Source organism: Sceloporus occidentalis, unplaced genomic scaffold (assembly GCF_023333645.1).
Source record: "Sceloporus occidentalis isolate IW3139 unplaced genomic scaffold, rSceOcc1.0.p SCAF_8, whole genome shotgun sequence".
Lineage (NCBI taxonomy): Eukaryota > Metazoa > Chordata > Lepidosauria > Squamata > Phrynosomatidae > Sceloporus > Sceloporus occidentalis.
In genome coordinates this window covers 3389942-3412937 of record NW_028316988.1, presented here as the reverse complement: position 1 = coordinate 3412937, position 22996 = coordinate 3389942, and the positions used below count along the sequence as shown (strand labels likewise).

At 46.0% G+C, this 22996-nt stretch overlaps 2 protein-coding genes across 2 annotated transcripts; both read right to left on the bottom strand.

The window, feature by feature from the left end:
• Positions 1-681: 681 nt before the first annotated feature.
• LOC149307678 (solute carrier family 2, facilitated glucose transporter member 5-like) lies at positions 682-11505 on the bottom strand. The gene is made up of 13 exons (XM_089536794.1): positions 11432-11505; positions 10040-10700; positions 9086-9184; positions 7612-7772; positions 6452-6576; positions 5944-6096; positions 5729-5854; positions 4934-5121; positions 3742-3852; positions 3283-3384; positions 2573-2648; positions 1840-1967; positions 682-948 (listed from the first exon to the last, which is right to left on the bottom strand). Exons 1-13 carry the CDS (start codon positions 11503-11505, stop codon positions 682-684), a joined length of 2271 nt encoding a protein of 756 aa, XP_089392920.1.
• A 1546-nt stretch (positions 11506-13051) lies between these two features.
• LOC149307677 (solute carrier family 2, facilitated glucose transporter member 5-like) lies at positions 13052-21904 on the bottom strand. Its single transcript, XM_089536793.1, has 12 exons — positions 21851-21904; positions 21089-21187; positions 20455-20615; positions 19491-19615; positions 18627-18779; positions 18333-18458; positions 17779-17966; positions 17066-17176; positions 15527-15628; positions 14540-14615; positions 13503-13630; positions 13052-13231 (listed from the first exon to the last, which is right to left on the bottom strand). Exons 1-12 carry the CDS (start codon positions 21902-21904, stop codon positions 13052-13054), a joined length of 1503 nt encoding a protein of 500 aa, XP_089392919.1.
• Between the last annotated feature and the right edge of the window lie 1092 nt (positions 21905-22996).

Below are 22996 nucleotides of genomic sequence, written 5' to 3'. Positions count from 1 at the left end.
AAAAACAAATCAAGATGGTGCCCATCTCTTTATCGACTTATAGTAGCCAGCTGGATTGGCACTGTCATTATTTTTCAACATCGGGATATAATGTCCTCCATCACATCTGAGACCAAGGTTGGGGATCATGCCGTTCCCTAGAAGTTATTGGAGAAGAGAGGAGAGAGAACCTTTTCAGGCTTTCCTAGGCTGCATCCACGCTGCAGAAACAATCCAGTTTGAGATCGCTTTAACAGCCGCGGCTCAAGGGGAATTGCAGTTTTGTGGGTCATTGAGCCTTCTCTGTCAGAGAGCTCTGGTGTCACAACAAATTATAGTTCCCAGAATCCCATAGCACTGAGCCATGGCAGTGAAAGTGGTGTCAAGATGGATTAAACTGGATGGTGTTGTTAGTCACCTTGAGTCCCATTATGCAAACAAAGGCAGGATATAAGTGAATAAAATCATTGTCGCCGTCGCCGCCGTCATCATCCCAGTTCTATCTTAGACCATAAACGTAACCAAAGATTTTGTGAATTCAGGCAAGACACACTTTGACCATTTACTGTACTTTTATTTTACAAAACGCACCAAAGAACTGTAGAAAAGTCTTACTGGAGAATGGCAGGGGAAGGAAGGAAGGACCAAGCAAGGAACCCATCCACGCCATCGGTGCCAAGCCATCGCCGAAGGACAACATTATCAAGGGTTCTCTGTGACCGATTTTCTCCGCTTCTTCTTCTTACCGCTGTGTGTGGTTTTCTTCTTTTTATTCTGTTTGGTCTGTTTGTCGTTCGGCTCAACGCTCTGGACCTGTATCTTCCTGGTCACAGCCACGTGGACTGACATAAGCCTCCGGATATCCACAAAGCTCTTGTCCTTGGTTTCTGGGATGATCTTGAAGATATAAAAGAAGGTCCCAAAGCAGAACGGCCAGAAGAGGAGGAAGCTATAGAACCCGATCTTTGCCTGGAGATAGCAGTCGACAAGGGGGAGAGAGAGAAATAGATATGAATACAATGGAAGAACATAGTTATTTATCACATGTTGGAGATATCGAAAGAGACAACAGAAGGCAGGCTCTCATCCATCATGCTTGGATGGAGCTCCAAATAAGAGCATCAGGCAACTTTATTATGATCACAGATCAGCCAGGCTCCAGAGGGATTTACAGTTGGCCCTACACATTTGTGGCTTTCGCTTCATGCAGATTTGATTATTTGCGGATTCGTTTAATACCTTCTCTCGGGAAGCTCTAGGTTCTCCAGTGCAACTCTATGGTCAACGTCTACCAGATGTTGACCACAGAGTCATGCTGGAAGACCTACGGATTGCGAGAGAGAACACTTCTCTCGCCTGCACTCCAGAAATGATGCAGTTTAGCTACCATGGCTCCGTACTATGGAATTGTGGGTTGTGTAGTTTCGCAAGACATTTTGCCTCCTCTGTTGGAGAGCTCTGGTGCAGCAACAAATCCCAACGTTCTGTGGCATGGAGCCATGGCAGTTAAAGTGGGTCAAACAGCATTATTTCTCTGACAATGCTAGCCACAGATGCTGGCAAAATGTCAGGAATAAACTCTTCTTGAACATGGCCACATAGCCTGAAAAACCCACAAAAAACTATGGATGCCAGCCATGAAAGACTTTGACTTCAGCATTATTTTTGCAGTGCAGGTGAGACCCTCATCTCACCCACTCCACCTATTCACGTCTTTGGCAGCATGGTATAGCGGTTATTCCCCAGTGACCATAAATCCGGACCTTTGTTTCGTAGGATGCTTACCAAACAGTGCAGAGTAGACCTCGATTGGGCTTAGAACGCACGTTCAGACCATCTGCTTGCCACCAAACCACTCACCTCTATCTGATTGAAAACCATCCCAACAATAAATCTGAGCAGCCAGTGTACAAGCCCGCTGAGCGCATAGGCAGTGGACCGGGAGGACTGGAGGAAGATTTCCGATATTATCACGGTGGGTATTGTACCTGGTGGAGAGAGAAAATGCTTTCAGTTGACTCACTCAGTCATTCCTCATAGGGCATGGTTTCCAGACCCTTCACTGTTTTAGATGCCCTCCATTTTAAATGCTCCAGTTTCTCAACATCCTTTTTGAACTGTGGTGCCCAGAACTGGACCCAATATTCCAGGTGGGGCCTGACCAAAGCAGAATAGAGTGGCACTATTACTTTCCTTGATCTAGACACTATACTTTTATTGATGCAGCCTAAAATTGCATTGGCCTTTTTAACTGCCGCATCACACTGTTGACTCATGTTCAACTTGTCCTCTGGCTGACAGTTGCCAACCTAGTCCTGGTTGACTGGAGAAAAATGTCCACCAGAAGACCCAAGTTTATGGGCTGGATTATAGAAGAGGAGGCGATCCTGTAGGTAACCTGGAACTAAATTGCGGGGCTTTCTTGGCAGAATTTATTCAGAGAGGGTTTGGCTTTGCCTTCCTCTGAAGCTGAGAGCGTATGACTTGCCCAAGGTCCCTCAGTGCATTTCCATGGCTCAGCGGGGATTCGAACCCTGGTCTCCTGGCATCCTAGTCCAACACTCAGACCATACACCACATTGACTCTTCTTACCTGGCCCAATGATGTGCCCGATGAGGAAGAGGATGATCAAACAGGAACTGACATAAGACATCCACAAGATAGTGTTCTATTGGAGAAGGACAGTTGTGCATCAGTCGCACATAAATGGGACTCCCCACTGCCTCTGCATGGAAGGCTTTGATAGCTTCAGCTTCTTTGGTTGAATGGCAAGCCATGCAATGCAACAGTCATGCCTTCCAACTGTCTCAATTCATCAAGGGCAGTTCCATTTAATCCTCTGGCTTCCCACTTTTCGGTGGCGTTTCAAAATGTCCTTTCTCCTCCTCCCACTTTCCCCCTTTGTCCTCAGCTTGCTTCCATTGCTGCAGAATGAGTTGAAACTACAAATTTGCACGCAATTAACTCAGCAGTGGGAAAAAGAGAGGAGGATGTGGACTCTTGCCCTTCCCAGTAGACTCAGGCAAAAGCAAACTGCTGAGTTCCTCCCCTTTAATAACTTTTGCCATCTTGACCACACAACCTAGCGCATGAACCTGAGCAGTCAGCTTCCAAACGCCTGCTAAAACAAACAGAACTTTGCCTACCTATGAAAGGGTATGGTGATAACCTTGCAAACAACTACCCATGCGTTGTCCTGCCATGCACCGCCACCACCTTTCTGCTGCCTGAAGCCATGGCTTCACTTTCCTTATTGGTAAGGGGTCCCTGGACAATGGCGTTGGATAGCTTGCAATACAAACCTGAAGTTCAAGGGTCATGGTTACCAGGACACAGAGGATGCTGCAGAACCCGAGGCCAAAGAGGATCAGAACCCTTCGCCCCACAGTATCGATCACATAAGTCTAGAGCGCATAAAAGCAGAGCGGAGAAAGAAAGAGAGGAACCGAGAGAGAAATTAATTAATTTGTTGTTTCTTTGTCTTCCTTTTATACTAATTGGTATTGTTTTAGAGGCGTTTTTAACCTTGTAATATTGCTGTTTTAGATTTGGTGCCACTCGGCAGCCTTTATTTTTATTCAGGCCCCATTCCCACTTACAAATAAATCGCTTTGCGATCCGAATCGATGGATCGGTGCGGCAGCGGAGCAGAGCAGAGCGTGGTTCATGATACATTTGCCCCGGTCCCAGGTGCTGACATGCCTTCTGGGAGAGTTAGAAACTTGAAATGCAAGAGGTACAAGGAGATAGGAAGCGCTTACCACGACCATCACGGCAACAAGGATCAAAATGGTAGAAAAAATGCTGATATACCGGGCCGTGTATCGTTTTATCAACATTGTCGTGTAGATTCGCTCCGCAAAATAGTACGCCTGAAAACAGAGCACACCGTCCAATAAACGGATTTTGTGGAAGAAACGAGACTCTTTAAGGGAAATAATCTTGGGGTGCCACCTGACTTTTATCCAGACAAATCCAAGTTGGGCTATTCTGGCTCAATCCAGACAAACCCAAAATTTGGCTTTTCTGGTTCGGTTCCTGTTTTGTTTTTTTATTAAGGCTTCTCCTAGTCTGCAGTGGCCCAAAAATGTGACAAAAGGGTCCACTCTTCTTAGAAGGCATTAGGGACATTAGGGGAAAGTTTTGATCCCCAGGGCCCTGATGTTCACCCAAACCCAAGAGAGCATACACCTTCTCCCTGGCTAAGGTTGCCATATTCCAGCGCCTCATAGTTGGGCATCTAATCTGCATCTCATTTGCAAATTATTATACTTATGCACATTGTTAAATTGCATTCTGATAGAACTCTTTCAAGGCTGTGAAGCCGAAGGCTTTCACGGCATGCATCCATTGTTTTTGGTGGGTTTTTTGGGCCACGAGGCCATGTTCTAGAAGAGTTTATTCCTCTTTATTAGGAATAGGATTTGTTTTTAAGGAATCCATGGATGCTCAAAAACTATTCCAGAAGAGCTTATTGCTTTTTTAAAAAAACCCACTCTTATTCCTAATAAAGAGGAATAAACTCTTCTAGAACACAGTCTCGTAGCCCGAAAAACCCACAAAAGACTATCTCCGAAAACTGTTTGGAAGTGAACTTCCATCATTCCAACAAACCCCCCAACACAAGCATCACACAACATCAGGCCATCCTTGCTTGCCTCCTTTCCTTTCCTGTTGGAGGAAGCGGAGAAGGTGGCAATGCTACACTTGTCCAGTGGCAACCAGAGCTGGCAGGGTAGTGCCAGTCTTCTTGCACATTTTCCCACGCCATCATCACTACTGCCACATTTTAACTGACCCATCAGCTTTGGACGAAGGAGAAATCCAGGATGTGCTGCTTCAACTGGACCTTTCGTAGCCCCTTTAATCTGGGATTTCCCAGGTTTTCCAGGACAAATGGCAACCCTATCCTTGGCTCAGCTGCCCAACCAGCTGCATTCCAGTTGCCCTTACCGCGCTGATGCCTGAAAGCTCCTGGCCGCCCATCAAGACGATGATGGAGATGATCTGCCAGCGGAGGCCCCGATTGCAGACCAGCTTCATCGCACTCATGACCTTCTCTGCCTTCTCTGCCTGGTCTTCCTCATAAAGCTCATTAATCTCATCCTGTACGTCTTCCTGGCATCTCAGCTTCCTCAAAGCTAGATGGGAGAAGGGGTCAGGGATGGATTTACACTTGGGGTGTGAGTTTGCTTGCTCGGGTGTTTTTTAGGTGTATCCTACCTCTGCACAACTTTGGGGCCAGCCTCCTCTCTTGCATTTTGGGGAAGGAGATGGCCAACCTCTCAGATATCGTTGGACTGCAGCTCCCATGAGCTTAAGACAGTATGGGTGCACGGAAACATGCACAGATACATGTAAGTTTGAAACACTGGATAGATGCATATTGTTTCACTGTCATGATTTGGCAGGGACGGTTAATCCTCTGCCATTCAACTCTTTTTAAACTACCCATGCCCCCCTCCCCACGGATTAATAGAGATTAGTTCGCCTTAGGGTCGCCATAAGTTAAAAATGACTTGATGGCACACAACAACAAAGTAGTGCCATAGTGAAAGTGAGCCAACCTTATTGCTCCCCATGCACCCCAAATAAAATAAATAGATAGATAGATAAACTTTTATTTATATGCTGCTTATTTGTAAGAAACAACCAAAGCTCCTTCCTGATGTGTTGACCTACAATTCCCATCTCTCCTAGCCACCACAACTAAGGTCTTGATACAATTCCCATCCAGGGTCCTTTTACCTTTCCTCGCTTTCTCTTCCTTCCTTTTCTGAATCAGTAAATACCTCGGACTTTCTGGGAAGAAGGGCAATATGATGACTTGAAACAGCGCCAGGCCTCCCGGGATGCTCAGCAAGAGTGGCCAGTCTGTGCAAGAGGAGACAGGTGTGAACTAGGTGGGTAGGGGACACCTTCGGTCTGCTTCGGGCCAGGTAACTGTCCAGTGCCAGGTTTACCTTTCCTGGTCCCCAGGACTTTGGGAAGGCCGAGGATTTGAGAACTCAGGAGTCCGAGAATGATAAAGATGTTGGACACCATCATGATACTACCCCTCACGCTTTTGGGAGCCAGCTCTGCCAGGTATATTGGCATAAGGCACGAGAATAGACCTGGTTAGAGAGGAAGGAAAGGCGTAGTTAAGGGCAGTCAAGAACACTTTGAGGCAGGGGAATGGCGATGAATGAGGAAGAACATTCAAGCTAGCGGAGGCTGCGGCAGTTTGCTTTTGCCTGAGCCAACTGGGATCCGACCTCGCTGCAGCCACCGTTTTCTTTTGTCACGATAATAATTGTTTAAGTATGTTTTAACTCTAATATTGTTTAATTGTGCTTTAAGGGGTGGGTGGGAACGGATGGTCTTGGGAATGTATAATTAATATAAATAAATGTTATTATTATTTATTATTAAGGGCAGGATATCACTCCCTCTTCTGCTGTTTTAATGGAGTCCTGGAGTCTTTCTCACCTGTGCATATTCCAGTGACCAAGCGTACAAAGATGCTATATTCAAAGGAATGTACCGTAGGGGAAACACCCATGAGGAAGGCACAGAGTATGGAGAAAATGTTATTCAAAAACAAGCTACCTCTTCTGAAAAAGATAACAGAAAGAGAGAGAGGGTTGGGTAGATGCGTACAGTAAGGAAGATACAATGACTTCTCAAAAACAGGTAACGGAGAGGGGGTTGTGGAATTGCATTGTCAATGTGCATCGTGCATGATCTATTATGTGCCACATCTGTGCCTGGCACATGGGGCATTGTGCAAACAGGTGACACCTCTGGACACTCACTGTCTCTCATAGGTTGCGCTACAGTGGTATTTAATATATTGCGTAGCACTTGTTGTTTGTGGTTAGCTGCCCCCGAGTTGACTCCAACTCATGGCGACCCTGTGGATGAGCCATCTCCAAGAATCACTATCCTCCATTGCATTGTTGCCTGGGTCCTGCAAGCCTTTGCCCATAACCCCTCTGATAAAGTCTATCTATCTGCAACAGATACTATTGAACATGTGATGTTGTTAGAATCCTGGTTGTATTCTATGAGCCATGTCTCCTCCTCCCAATATTTATTTATATAGAGTATTTCTAGAGGATTCGGTCCAGCGGATACTGGGTGCTCTTCTCCCCCTAAAAGGTCATAGCAATGGTAGTTGGAAAATGGAGAGAGATCCATGCCGAAACATGACAGAGCTATGCATCTGACCTCCAGGAACTAGAGAAATGATAGTTGGAGCATTGAGGGAGGTCCAGGCCAAAGTATGAGGGAGCTATGCTTGGCTGATCTAACCTCCAGGGACTAGAGCAGTGGCAGTTGGAGCATGGAGGAAGGTCCATGCCAAAGCATGACAGCATGGGACTAGAGCAATGGTAGTTGGAGCATAGAGGGAGGTCCAGCAACAGGAGGTCACTCCCAGCCTTTCCTGGGCCTAACATGTCTCTTCCCACCCACCCAAAATTGTGATGAAAATAATTCCTGCACTCCCATTTGAGCAAAAAAGTGTTGAGAAATGTCTGACCCTTTTTTTGGGTCATAAAAAGGCTGTACATGGTCCACCACTGAGCGATCCTTCCCCCCCACTCTGCACACCAGAGTCTACCAGATCACCGCCGTTATCGCCGTACCTGCCAAATTTATCTACCATGGAGCTAAACAAAATGCAACCAATGATGCCTCCAAAGAAAAAGACAGCAATGATTAAATTGTACAGAATGGCGAGGAGCTCTTTGTCTACGCTGATCCTCTTCTTCAGTTCAGAGGTGTGGTTGAAAAAGTTTTCAGTGAGCTGCAAGGAAAGCAAACAGTGAGTGGCGTTAGAGCCTTTTCCACACTAACAAATGGTGATGAAACCAGTTTAGTATTCCGGGACTGATCCTACCATTACTGTGTAGCGTGGCATAGTGGTTTGAGTGTTGGACTACGGCTCTGGAGACCAGGGTTTGGTTTAATGCCCGTTGGGTGACCTTGGGCAAGTCTCACGCTCTCAGTCTCAGGGTATGGGAATGGCAAACCACCTTTGAACAAAACCTGCCAAGAAAACCCTATGATAGGATCTCCTTAGGGTCACCTTAAATTAGAAACAATTTGAAGACACACAATGACAACAGAGCTGGCAAGGGATCCGATGTGCATTCGGCACTTTTGCTGGTGTCCCGATATGTATCTCTGCAGTTCGCTAACAGGATCCCAAGACTCTGGCAGCTTCATGTAGGGAGATACAATTTTTGAGATAAGCCAAAATTGACAAAGGTACTACAGCTATGATCTTGGGAACATACCTGGACAATGCAATTCACATACAGTCGGCCCTCCTTATCCACGGATTTTTTATCCATGGAATCAAGCATCTATGGCATAAAAGTATTTTTTTTAAAGTATAAATTCCAAATAGCAAGCCTTGGGACACTAGTTTGCTCTGCCATGATATTTAATGGGGCTTGAGCATCCACAGGGGATCCTGGAACCAAACCCAGTGGATAACAAGGTCCCACTGTATTATGTTTCTAAGGTCCATGAACTGGTGCATCACTGGACTCAGAGTCATTCTCGGTCTTTGTTTTGTTCCATTGCTAGGTTCCCACATCTCAGGACCTGGTCCTGAGTCTCCAGCTTTCATGGACCATCTTCTGGTGGGAGTTGTTGTTGTGTGCCTTCAAGTCATTTTAGACCTGTGGCAACCATAAGGCAAACCTGTCACATGCAAGGTTTGTTCAAGGGAGGTTTGCCTTTGCCTTTCTCTGATGCTGCAAGGGTGACTTGCCCAAAGGAGGTCTCTCTCCATCTCTTGCTATTCCCTGATTAAATGTTCATTGCATGGCCCTCATACTGATGTGTTTCTATCTAGGCCGGGGGTAAGAAACATGCAGCCTTCCAGATGTTTGAATCATTGAAGAGACCCCAAGGCCTTCCAATCCAACCCCATTCTGCCATGCAGGAGGTCTCCATATTAGATTCTTCCTTTTGCCTGGGACTACTTGAGACTTCCTGCATGCAAAAGGGGCAACGATGGGGGATTCTGGGATTTGGAGTTCAAGTAAGTAACTTTCCGAAGCTCAGCTATGTTCCTTCAAGGAGGTCAACGTAAGCCGACAATCTTACCGGAGGTGGATGGTTGGCAATCCAGAGGTAATAACCATATTGGAAAGACGATCCTAAACACGTGAGCACCGTAACCATGACAAGTGGCCTTGTCAGCTTCTATGGGAAGGAAGAGTAGAAACCAATTAATACTTTTTAGCTAATTACTGAAATGCCCAAATGGTTATCTAAGAGAAAAAATAACCGGGGAACTACTATTCAAGCTAGAGCATGTGGTGGCCTCTCAAGTCCAAGTGTCCCTTGACGGGATGGTGGATGATGGGATGGATTATCCAGAACCTTTTCGGTCTTACTTCAGGCCTGGTTAGAGAAGGCTCTGGGTATTTTGGTGGAACCGGACCAGGGGAACATGACCCTTTTGGCTCTTCTGCGTCTCATGGTGGTTTTGGATACCATGAATCAAGGCATCCTCCTGGGCTTCCCTCTCTGGAATGGGATTGGGGGGGCCTTGCTTTCTAATAGGCCTTCTCAGAGAGCAATTCATAAAATCATATTGGAAGAGACCCCAAGGGCCATCCAGTCCAACCCCATTCTGCCATGCATTTCCGACAGATGGCCATCCAGCCTCTGTTTAAAGACCCCCAAAGAAGGAGACTCCATCACTCTCCAAAGGAGCGTCTTCCACTGTCAAACAGCTCTTACTGTCAGAATGTTCTTCCTGATATTGAATCTTCCTGATATGGAATCTCTTTTCCTCTAGTTTAATTTTTCTTTCTTATTAAAAAAGTGTTTTTTTGTGTGCCTAACACTGATAAATAATGCATCTTGTAGAACATCTACATTCCTTATGAAGGCTGTGCGGTCGTGTCATGCAAGGATGAAACGCTGTCCCCAGATTACCCAACACCTGATGCTCCCTGGGAAGCATTTTTAAATGGTCTGATGTTGAGTTTTTCACCACACGTAATGGCCAATGGCTAAACTGCAAGAGACCTCTCGCCTGATGGAACTTACCCATTGGTGGCGTGGTGCCTTTGCTTCTTCGGACTCCTTTGCAGGGAAACCCTTGGAACTTATGATCGACTTGCGGTGTTCTGTTCTTCTGACCGCCGTGCGACTTCCCACGTCACTAATGATGGATTTACGGGGGGTGGCCGAGCCCTTGTCTGAAGCTCTTGGAGCGCTTCCTGTTATTGACAGGGGTCGTTCCAATGATGGGACTGCCAGCTCGTCCATACTGGCTCCCATGGGAGGCGTTACTGGTGCAACTAGTCCTCTTGTGCTGCTTCCCGTGGCAAGCATTGGTGACGGTTGGCGCTCGAGGGAAGGCACCACAAGACCCCTCACGCTGCTCCCCGTGGACCCTGATATTGACTGGTGGCGCTGGGATGAAGGCATGCCAACATCTCTCTGACTGCTCCCAGAGGCAACTGTTAGCAAAGAGTTGGGCTCATAGGAAGGGACTGTTAGACCTCTTGTGCTGCTTCCCAAGGAACCTAGCATGGACTGGCGATGTTCAGATGATGGGAGCACCACATTTCGTGTACTGCTTCCTATGACACCCACTGGTGGTGGACTGGGCTCTGACAGGCTGCTTTCCCTGGAGCTTGATGCTGATTTACGATGGCCCTCCTTTTCTCCTTCTGCCCTCTTTGCCTTACTTTCCATGTTTCTTCTATAGGGGACAGGAAATCAACTGTAGGGGAAGAGGTTATTGACTCTATTATTATCATATAAATATATAGCCATGTTAATCTATAAAAGTATGTAGAGAGCTCTTGTATCACCTTTGATGCTAACGGAAAGAAAGAAGATGGCAACATCTGCCTGCCTCTGGGAGCAGTCTCATGTAGGGTTGCGAGACTGGAAACTGGGGAGGGCTCCTGGGCATTTCATGGTTGTGTAAAAGAAGGTTGTGTTGGTTGTCACGCAACCAGGTAACCAGCAGCACCTGCTGAAATCCCTTCTTGTGCACAACCATGAAAGGAAGAGGGTCCTTCCTAAGTTTATTCTCCGGCAACCATACTCTTCGCGCTCCCTCTGTGGCAGCGCTTTGGTCCTCCAGATGTTTTGGACTTCAGCTCCCAGAATTCCTGATGGTTGGCCCAATTGGCTAAAGCTCCTGAGAGTTGGAGTCCAAAACATCTGGAGGACCAAAGTTTGGTATGGCAAGGCTGGTCCTGTATGCAAACTTGCTCCCCCCGCCCCATAGACTTGTAGGGAATGAAGAAGCAAAGAACACACAGAGACTCACCGCAAGCTCTTTCCTACTGGGAGGAGGAGGAGGAGAAAGTTCCACCGAGCCTTTTTTCTCCTTTAAGGACATCCGTCGGAAGGTTCGGCGCATTGCGAGAACCAATCGGAGAAGCCGGATGGAAGGTTCCAGAAAAGAACCTGTTTGTTCACAGTTGGGAGTGGACACCATGCATGATCTCCACGGATGAGAAGGTGGACGTAGGAGGAGAGCCTCCTCCAAACATCGCGGCACCTTGTCTTGCCTGGTGAAGAAGCCCATGGAGCTTCGGAAAGATTGCAACGAGTATATTGTGCACTTTGGTTGGCCAATAAAGGTATCACTGCTGGGTTTTTGTTTTTTGTACTTGGTGAAAGCAATGCAATTCGATGCAAAGATTAAAAATGCCAACAGTGGGAGTCACTTTATAATACAGGTTGAGCCGCACTTATCCGAAACACTTGGGTTTTGGATTTCAGGGGTTTTGGGGGTTGTTGTTGTTTTAACTCCTGTATTTGCATATACATACTTACCTTGGAGATGGGATCCAAATCTAAGCACAGAATCCATTTGTGTTTCATATATACCTTACGCACATAGCCTGGGGGTAATTTGATACAATATTTGAAAGACTTTTGTGCGTGAATCAAAAAAGTGTGTACAGTTGGCCCTCCGTATCTACAGATTCTGCATCCATGAATTCAGCCATCCATGGCTTGAAAAATCCCAAAAGCAAACCTTGGTTTTGCCAGTTTATTTATATAAGGGACACCATTTTACTATGTCGTTTGATATAATGGGATGTGAGCATCGATTTTGGTATTGGGACGGTCCAGGAGGCAAACGTCTATGGATACCAAGGGCCTGTTATATATTATTATTATTATTAAGCTTTATTTCTAAAGCGCTGTAATTATATACTAAACCATTAGAAAGTCAAGGTATCAGATGCTAAACAAAGGCCTCATTCCCACTACCTTTTAAACCGGACCGCAAATTGGTTTGAACTGGTTCAAATGACCCTGGTTCTTACTTACGCCGAAACGCTGAAGCGATTCCGAGAGATGCTGATGTTTTCCACGTCTTTTTCGATAAATCTACATTATGGTTTATATCCCGCTCTTCAGCCCTAAAGGCTATCAGAGCATCTCCGCAGCCTATGCTTTTCCGATACTCTCCAATTTTTCACATATCAAAACCAGTTCGCATGTGGCCGAGTTGGGCCTGAATGTGGTCAGGATTGCAAGCATTTCTAATGAGAATGAACAGACGAACTCGGAGGGGCTGCAGCAGTTTGCTTTTGCCTGAGCTTGCTGGGAATGGCCATTGCTGAGTTAACTAAGACTGCATCTACACTGCAGAAATAATCCAATTTGATGCCACTTTAACTGCCATGGCTCAATGGCATGGAATTCTGGGAACAGTAGCTTTGTGGGACATTTGGCCTTCTCTGTCAGAGGGCTTTGGTGACACAACAAACTACAAACCCCAGAATTTCATAGCATTGAGCCACAGCAGATTAAAGTGGTGCCAAACCAGATCATTTCCATTGTGCGAATGCAGCCATATTGTCCCAAAGGTATCTTTTGCACATTCAGGTCAACAAAAGCAAAGGAATCTGAAGGACAACAACAACAACAGCAAGAGTTTTGCTGGGATCACTGCTTTTTTAAAATATATATATACATATACATATACATATACATATACATATACATATATATATATATATAAACTGTATATATATATAGAGAGAGAGCCAAGAGCTATATCAAGTTGTCACATTTTTTTCTTTAATGGGAATGCAATGGTAAGGATTGCATCAGGATTCTCCGAGCCACATGGATTGCAATGGTGCGCCGAACCTCCACAAAAGTCTTGTTCTTCATTTTCGGAAGGATCTTGCTCAGAGAGATGAAGGCAGCAACAGAGAAAGGCCAAAAGATGACGAAGCTGTAGGGTTCGAGGTCAGTCTAAATGTGGGAACAGAAAAAGGGGAAGCAGAAGGAAGAGATGGACAGGCCTGAGCCCACTACCTCAACAGAGTCATTGATCCCAATACATAAACCCTATACTTAGTCTTGGACTACCAATGGGATCGACCTCCATGTGCACTTACCAATTCAGCCATTGCATCTAGCCTATTATGTGTCCTATGCTGTCCTTAAGAGCTTTTGCAGCACTTTTGCAGAACTTTTGCAGCAGCAGCACATGAGACTAAAGAGTCCGTCCCAAGCTACTCACCTCCATATGAAGGTACACTACTGTAGTAAGAAATTTGCACAGCCAGTGTAAGGTCCCCGTAATCACGAAAGCTGTGGACCGAGACGACTGAAGGAAAAATTCGGATACTAAGACGTTGACTACTGGATCTGGGAGGAAAAGCAAAGCAACTCAATTTATTTAGTACAATGTTCATTCTCCCTCATTTATCTATGCCAGGAGAAATGAACCTCTGGTCCATGGAGGTTTCCTACCCGGGGCCCATTCACATTGCACAGTTATAGGGCTATTATTCTACTTTGGTTCCGTCCTATGGCATCCTGGGAATCGTAGTTTGGTCAGACATTAGAGCTGCCAGGATCCTAGCTCCTAGCATGCTTGCTAATGTAAATTCTCTATATGCTGATGATACTGGATGATGGGCTATGCTAGAGCAGTGGTGTGTATATGTTTTGTATACTGGATAATGGGCTATGCTAATGAGTATATGTTTTGTATTCTAGATGATGGGCTATGCTAGAGCAGTGGTGATGCTGGGTAGAAAGATTGCTTATCTTTCATGGAGCTGAGCAATGGGTAGATGTGGAGGAGTGGAAATACAAACTGTGAGCATCATCAAGGCCAACTCTATGGGAACCCTTGGTACGGAGAAGATGAATGGGGCAGTCTTGGGGAAAAGGAATAGGTGAATGAACGCAAATGTCTGAACTGCTAAGTGCTTTTAATGCGCTGTGTAACTGAAACTGCTTCAGTCCTGACAACATCATTATGCTGTGGACAACTTTGGTTTACTAAATAAATCTTTCTGAACCTGCTGAACCTTGTGCTTCTGAACTGAGATTAGCAAGTACATGACAAGAGCGCTCCGTCTCAGAATTGGAAATGCCTCTTCCTACTCTAAAAAACAGAGCCAGAGTTGACATGCTTGCCAGGGGATTCTGGGAGCTTCCATCCACAACACTTTTCCCAAGCTTTGCCACCCGCTCCTGTTTCCGTACGCTGTACCTGATCCAGGTTGCTTTTCCTTGAGCATCTCTTTACATCTTCAGCGCACTTACCTGGTCCGATGGACTGCCCAATGAGGAAGACGGTGAGCAAAGCTGTGCTGATCCGAGGCATCCATGGGACATGCTTCTGTTGGAGAAAGGTGGTTGAAATTCAAGTCAGGTTTGCAGAGACTTCTCAGGGGGAGATCTCTTCTTTTCAACTCATAAACCACAGTCTTTGTGGCTCACGGCATGCAATAGATCAGCGATTCCCAAACTTTGGCCTTCCAGGTGTTTTGGACTTCAGCTCCTGGAAGCCCCAAACAGCTTGGCATATAGTCAGGAATTCTGGGAGCTGAAGTCCACAACATTTGGAGGACCAAAGTTTGGGAACCACTGCAACAGATGCTCAAAAATCCTAGAGCCAAGCTCACATGAAATTCATGCCCAACCAGGTGAATTTTGCTGAAAACAGGCAGCATGTTCTTATTATTTGTCATTTTGTTGGCCATGGTGGAAATTCATACAGTGGGTCCTCCACAATCGCTGGGCTATGTGGCCATGTTCTAGAAGAGTTTATTCCTAACGTTTCGCCAGCATCTGTGGCTGGCATCTTCTTCTCTGAAGATGCCAGCCACAGATGCTGGCGAAACATCAGGAATAAACTCTTCTAGAACATGGCCACATAGCCCGAAAAACCCACATGAAGGCCATGAAAGCCTTCGACTTCACATGTACATAAACATTTTGGAATGAATTAGCGAGGCCCAAAGGCTTTAATAAATAACCACATTTTTACTTGGCACGTAAATAACGGTGCCAATTGGGTCTCCGTGGGGATTGTATTCTACAATTGGGGTGCCTCGGTAGAGAAGGCCCTGTCTCATGTCTTCACATGGTGCATTGACCTCACTAGTGAAATGGAGGACCGTCCGACCAACGGATCTCAATCCTCAGGGAGGCCTGGTAGAACTAGTCAAGATCATACCAAAGAGGGACCCCAGCATTTCATGCTCAGCATCAAGACGCCCCAAACACCGGACGATTCGTGCCACAAACCTGAAGTTCAATGGTCATGGCTAAGAGAATGCAGGAGAAGCTACAGATCCCGAAGCCGGTAAGGAGGAGACTTCTTAGCCCTAAAGTCCCCACAATGCACAGCTGGAGGTTGGAAAAAGCAGGGGGGAACGTTAGAGAGGAAGAGGCCGCGGGAGGGCAGCGATGGACGGGAAAGTGTTGGATTTAGCCCTACAAAAAAAGCAAACAGAACTGAACAACTTCCTCCATAATTAGCAAAGGGGAGGCTTTGCAGCAAAAACAATGTTCTCAATGCCAATGTATGTTTCCAGGGGTCATTTATTATAAGGGATATCTTTTACATGAGGGGCAGAAAATGCTCTCAATGGAGCTGGCAGATATCCCTTATTACAAATGTGTCGTTCTTGTGTGCCTTCAAGTCATTTCTGACTTATGGAGACCCTAGGGTGACCCTATTATGGGTTTTTTATTGCCAAGAGCTGTCCAGAGGAGGTTTGCCATCATCTTCCTTTGAGGCTGAGAGCATGTGACTGGTCCAAAGTCACCCAGTGGGTTTCATAGTCGAGCTGGGAATTGAACCTTGCACTCCAGAGTCGTAGTCCAATATTCAAACCATTACGCCACGCCGGCTTACCTTAAGACATGTCCTTGGTTTTTCCTTCTATATAGCCTGAACATGCCAACAAAGTACAGCAGGCCCTTCCCTTATGCAGGGGATCTGTTCTGGGCTCCCCACACACACATAAGGGGAATTCCACCTATGCGCATGCCATTACCCCTTTTGGCGCACGCCGAGGCTTCTTCCGGCACGACTTTCAGCATATATTGTGCTGTATTATACATGGGCGCATTGTATTTCAGTTTGGCTGTGTCTGTGAGTTCTGTTGCCTATTGCCAGCAGAAAAAGAGGTTTAATATTCATGGTTGACACAAAATGTATATATTCACGTATAAGTTGATCTCTTGTATAAGTCGAGGGTGAGGTTTGGAGCCAAAATTATGACCCATGGATAAGTCAAGGGTAATACTTAGGGGCATGTAACAAAGGATATAAAAGATGAAGTGAAGGAAAACAGTGCCAATGCACCCAGTTTATATGGCCGAGTGGGGATGTGAACCCTGGTCTCCCAGAACCAGTGTAGTTGTAGTGGTTTGAGCATTGGACTGCGACTCATGGATACTCACTGAGTGACATTGGGCAAGACATACCCTTTCAGCCTCAGGGTTGGAAATGGCAAATGCCGTCTGAAATGCCATGATATGGATGCCTTAGGGTCGCTGTAAGTCAGAAACATCTTGAAGGCACACAACATCAATGCCTCCCAGAGTCCTAATGCTACAGTAAAACCACCACACCATGTTGGCTGCCTTCTTTTTGGACGATGGCTGCCAACATCCCTGAGGGACACTTGCCAAAATCTAACATATGCTGTCCTATGCAAATTACAACCTTTTTTTACTTCTTCTTCTTGCGATGCTGCTTGTCTTCCTTCTCAGAGAGGCAGAAAGTGACCACTCTGTTAGGTCAATGTCTATATGAAAGTGCAGAGAGAAGCTTACCGCTATGATAATCATGATCATGAGGAGTGCTGTAAGTAACAAGGTGGCATACGGAAGTTGTTCTTCTTCCAGGCCAAGATACAAATAGATTTTCTCGGTGTAATGGCGTGCCTGGAAAAAAAACAGAGTAACGGAGAGGCTGAGATAAATAAGAGGATGACTTGGAGTCTGAGAAAGTGAAAAATCTGGAAATTGGTTTAATCCTAAACCAGTGTCTGCTATAGGGCTGCCAGATCTGGGGGCTTAGCCCTGAATATCCAGGGCCCCATTCCCACTTACAGATAAATCAGTGTGCGATCCAAATCAATGGATCGATTCAACAGAGGAGCGTGGTTCCCACTACATTTGCCCTGATCACATTTTTTCCATCTAAAATAACCCACTTGTGGTTCACATTGATGAATTAATCGGTTCAAAATGGACCCACTCCAGCCGGCCGAAAGGCAAATGTAAATCGATTCCGATCTGCTGGTTCACACTTACGCAGAATCGATTTATCCAAAAAGATGCAGAAAAAAGACCCGGGTAAAATGGGCCTAGTGCACGGCCCCCCTCTCCGAATCGCTTCAGAGAGTTGGTTCAAGCGAGGACCAGGGTCATTTGGACCGGTTCAAACCAAATTGCGATCCGGTTTCAAAGGTAGCAAAGTTACATGATGACTCTGATCATCACATGCCACCAAACAGTAGGACCAGCCTGGCGTATTGCCTTACTGCATTGATGCCGGAGAGCTGCTGGCCGCCCATCAAGACGATGATAGCGGTGAGCTGCCACTGCAGGTCTTCATAGTGCAGGATCTTGAGCACATCCATGTTTTTCTCTTCCTTTTCGGTGCTGTCTTCCAGATAAAGCTCTTCTATCTCATCCTCCACGTCATCCCAGCCTCTCAGTTTCTGCAAGGCTGGAGAGAGTGCAAGCAAAGACGGAGAACCAAAATGGGATTCTTTTCTCCCACTGTCAAAATAAATATATACAAATCGTACCCATTCCCCCAGACATCAGGGCTGTTTGTTGCCAGGATCCTTAGCAGATCCTGCCATGAAATGTTACGTCTGACTTTGCTTTCCTCTGTTATGTTACTGCTATGGCTATGTTCAAGTTCAAGTAGCATTGGAGTGACATGCATATAATGTAGTGGCAGCCAGCATGGTGTAATGGTTTGAGCGTTGGACTATGGCTCTGGAAACCAGGGTTCAAATCCTCACTAAGTGATCTTAGACAAGTCACACTCTCTCAGCTTTAAAAGATGGCAAAAAACCTGTGGTACCTTGTTTCGCTTCCGTTTCATTCCGCTTATGAATTAGGAGATATCTAGGACTTTCAGGAAAGAAAGGCAGCAGAACCATCTGAAATAATGCCGGAAAGGCAATGAGGCTCAGAAGGAGTGGCCAGCCTGCGCAAGAAGAACAAGACAGACATGAACTGCGTTGGCTCAAGGCATTTCTCTGTATGTCTCTCTCAGTTACGGGATGAGTGATGCGACTGTTTAATGATAGGGCCAGCGCCAGCTAAGGACTTGGTCTTGCCATCATGGCTGCGGACCTAAAGAAGCATATCTTACTTTCTTCAGTTCCGAGGATGTGGCGAAGGCCGAACACATTGGCCAGTAGCTCGCCACAGACGATGAAGAGATGTGGGACCATGCCAAGGGAGTCCCTCAGGTTTGGTGGGGCCAGCTCTGTGATGTACATCGGGACAACACTGTAGGAGACACCTAGTTGGACAATACGTGAAATGGAGAATTCAGAACATACCGGTGATACATGCAGAAACATATGAACATGTCCTTCTTGGGGGTAGCGTCTGAGTCTTGCATGCTCTTTGGACAGATATTTGGTTGTACTCTAATCCAGTGGTTCTGAATATTTCATCCTCTAGATGTTTTGGACCTCACCTCCTAGAAATCTCACCCACCATGGCCAATGGTTAGGAATCGTAAGAACTGAAATCCCAAAACATCTGGAGGACAAAAGCACTGGAAGCACTGAATCGCCTCTATTCTCTCATCCATCCAGTTTTTACAAACAGTTAAGCCTTCTGGAATTTTGTACGTTCTTTGGCATTGTCTTCCTTTGCTTCATCTTTACATCCTGGGTTACATCCCTCTAAGTTTTACTTATCCATGGGTCATATCAAAATCCATAATTTTGGCACCAAAACCTGCCTTCGACTTATTTGTGAGGTCGACTTATAGTCAAGTATATACAGTAAATGTTTGGGATTTTAGAGTTGCAACAGTAGACATGCTAACTAGGACTTTGTAAAGATGGATGGGATGCATAATTTGCACATCCGAAAAGAGACACACATCACTCTCTCAGACCTCCCACATAAGGATGATGTCTGACCTTTACGCCTTGCCAGCATCCAACAGAATCTCAGCCTTCACCCCAGTTTAAATCGCTTTATCTGGAGTCAGACTCACCTACACATCCTCCGATGACCAAGCGCCCTATGATGATCAGTTCATAGGAATGGACTGCTCTGGAAGAACCCTGGAGGATGGCCGAAACAATGACCAAAGCATTAAGTGCCAGCAGGGTCCCTTTCCTTGAGGGAGTGGAGATAAAAATGGGAGAAGAAGAGTTTTAGAGAATGCTACGAACCATGCAAAAGCATCCAGAGAGCTGCAGTGAAGAGAGGAAACACTTCTAGAGTTGCATTAGAGGACTCGGACACATGTGGGCCAAGTAACATCAGAGCATGGTCAAGATGGCAGACCTTATTCCTAAGGAAGCTAGGAGAGGCTGCAGCAGTTTGCCTTTGCCTAAGTCAATAGGGAAAGGCAATATCCCACTGCCTCCTCTCCTCTCTCTTCTTCTGAGTTGAGCGCAAATTAGCTTTGGACTTTGCAGCAATTGAAGTAAGCAGAGGACAAAGAGGTAAAGTGGGAGGAAGAGAGAGAAACCAGGACATTTTACACGCAGATGAAAAAGTGGGATGGCAGAAGATTAATCCATGTCAAATCAGTATTATTGGAAGCTAGGCACAAACCCGGTCACCTCCCAAAACAAAGGAAGACATCCAAGCCCCAAAACTTCTAATATTGTTGTTGTTGTGCATGCTCTAAAAGCCACATTCGGAATAGGTTTAAGGCTATGGGGTGTGGGTGGGACTGGGTTCTCATGCCGCTCTGCAGTTGCCCAGTTTATGTTTTACAGCAGTGGTTCTCAACCTTCCTAATGCCACGACCCTTTAATACAGTTCCTCATGTTGTGGTGACCCCCAACTGATGGTCTCGGTTCCTAAGATCCATTGGAAATATGTGTTTTCCGATGGTCTTAGGCAACCCCTGTGAAAGGGTCGTTCGGCCGTCAAAGGGGTCGCAACCCACAGGTTGAGAATTGCTGTTTTACAGGGAATGAGATGCACAGTTATGTTGTGGGTACCTGCCACAAGCGTCCACCAGTGGGCCGGCCAGCAGAGCCCCACAAATGGCTCCAACCTGGAAGAAGGAGACCGTCAGCCCCCAGAAGAACATGAGGATGCTATGGTCGACGTTGATGTTGTTCCGCTCTCGATAGGTCTCATTGTAAAAGCTTTTCAAGAACTAAGAGAAAGAGAAGACACACAGGACTGTTTGAGTTTGGGTCTCTCCATGCACGCTTTTGTGTTTGACTGAGCAACCAATTCCCCCAAAAAATGTTGTTATTGTTTGTTTATTATTATTATTCGTCTGAACACTAACCATGGCACCCCAATGCTGTCTTGTCATATATCATTGCATTTGGTTGACCTATGTTTGGACTTAGGGCAGTGGCTCATTACGGGCACCATCTGCTCCAATCAGACCCTAAATCTAGTGCCAGGTGTCATTACAATGAGACAATGTCCCCCCCACCTTTGAATGTTTGTATCCTTTTGCCCACGGAAAACAGTCTTCCCTCCCCAGAATATCTTCAACATCTCCAACCATGGCTGAAGAAAGGAGGAGTACTAGAAACCGCGACTGACCCTGACAAATCAGGCCATTTGGAATTGATGCCCACTGAAATTGCCTGCATCATAGGTCCGTTTGCGTACCTTCGCTGGGTAGTTGATCACTGTGAGGTTGTAACCATATTGCAACGACGATCCCAAGGTGGAGATCAAGGTAGCAAAGAAAAGCATCCAGGTCAACTCCTGCGGGAAGAGGCACAAGACAGAGAAGCCCTCACCCAAGCAGCCATATTTCATACCTCCAACTTGGCAAAGGAGAAAACTGGGACGCATTTGGCCAAGCTACATCAGAGTGTGGTCAAGATGGCAAAAGTTATTGATAAGAATATACAAGCTAGGAGAGGATACAGCAGTTTGCTTTTGCCTGAACCTTCTGGGAAGGGCAAGATTCTTCTCTATCCTCTCCTCTTCCTCCTTTTGAATCTACTTTCAAATCAATTGAGGACTACTGCTGAACTACTTTTGTGCTTTAAATGCAGTTTGCAGGAGGTGAAGTAAGCAGAGGAGAAAGAGGCAAAGTGGGAGGAAAAGAGATATACTGGGACATTTGGAGGATGCCTCCACATTGCAGAATTAATGCAGTTTGACTCTGTTTTGTCTGTCATGCCGTAATGCTATGGAGTTTGGGGAGTTGCAGTTTTGCGGGATATTTAGTCCGGTGCCACAACAAATTACAAATCCCAATATTCCACAGCGTTGAGCCACTGCAGCTTAAAGCGGTGTCAAGCCGGATTATTTCTGCAGTGCGGATGCAGCCAAAAGCTCTTGACTGGGAGTGCTCCAAGTGGCCTCCATTTGGGAACAACTTTACATCGGTTGGAAGGACAGAGACTTCTACAAACTCACCCCTTCCTTGTTTGTAGTGTCATCATCCAAATCTTCGGAGCCTCGTAAAGACATTAGAAACTGGGCTCAACTGTAGAGGAAGAAGGAAGGGATTTTGTCAGATGGGTGGTTGACTCATTTTCAAACCCATTGGCACCATGGTCCGCCCAAACATACCCTCCAATCTGGAAGGGACAGTCCCGATTAATCCTCTGCCATCCCACTTTTTCACCTGCTTTTAAAATGTCCCGGTTTCTCTCTCTTCCTCCCTCACTTGTCCTCAGCATACTTCCATTCCTCCAAATTGAGTTCAAAATGCGATTGACTGGGCAGTGGTTGAGAAGAGAGATGGGGACAATTCTCGTCTTGTGAAGTCCAAGGCTTTCATGGCCAGCATCCATAGTTTTCTGTGGGGTTTTCAGGCTATGTGACTCTTCTGGAAGAGTTTGTGCCATTCAACAACAGAACAATACACAGATTAACATGGAAATTACTCCTTCCAACCTAGGGTCACACAACGTGTGTGTATGTGTATATATATATACCCCACTCACTTCCATGCCAGCATTCTCTGAAGATGCCAGCCACAGATGCTGGCGAAACGTCAGGAATAAACTCTTCTAGAACATGGCCACATAGCCCCCAAAACACACCAAAAACTATGGATGCCGGCTGTGAAAGCCTTTGACTTGCCGCTGGGTGATCCTGGGCATGTCATACTCTTTCAGCCTCAGAGGGTGGCAATAGCAAACCTCCTCCAAAGAAACGTGCCAAGAAAACCCCATGTTTGGGTAATTGCAGGTGACCAGGGTGAGTCACACTCTCTCAGCCCCAGAAAACCCCATTATAGGGGCCACTTTAGGGTCTCCATACATCGGGAACACAGAACCTATAACTCCTTCAGATATTGAGCTCTCAAGCCATTTGGGGGGGTTTTGGTACCAATGCCAACACCTTGAGCTCAGACTGCAAGGATCTTGGCAAACAATTCAAACTTTTCTCATGGCATGGATGAACACATTTTGAAGTCCTCCATAGGTTTCCACAGGATCCAAAACTCACTGATACACCGCTGATGGAGTTGAAAGCCCTGTTCTCCTGCACCATGAAAACCAGAATGACTCCAGATCTGGGGAAAGAAGCTTAAGCACCATACAAATAATGAAA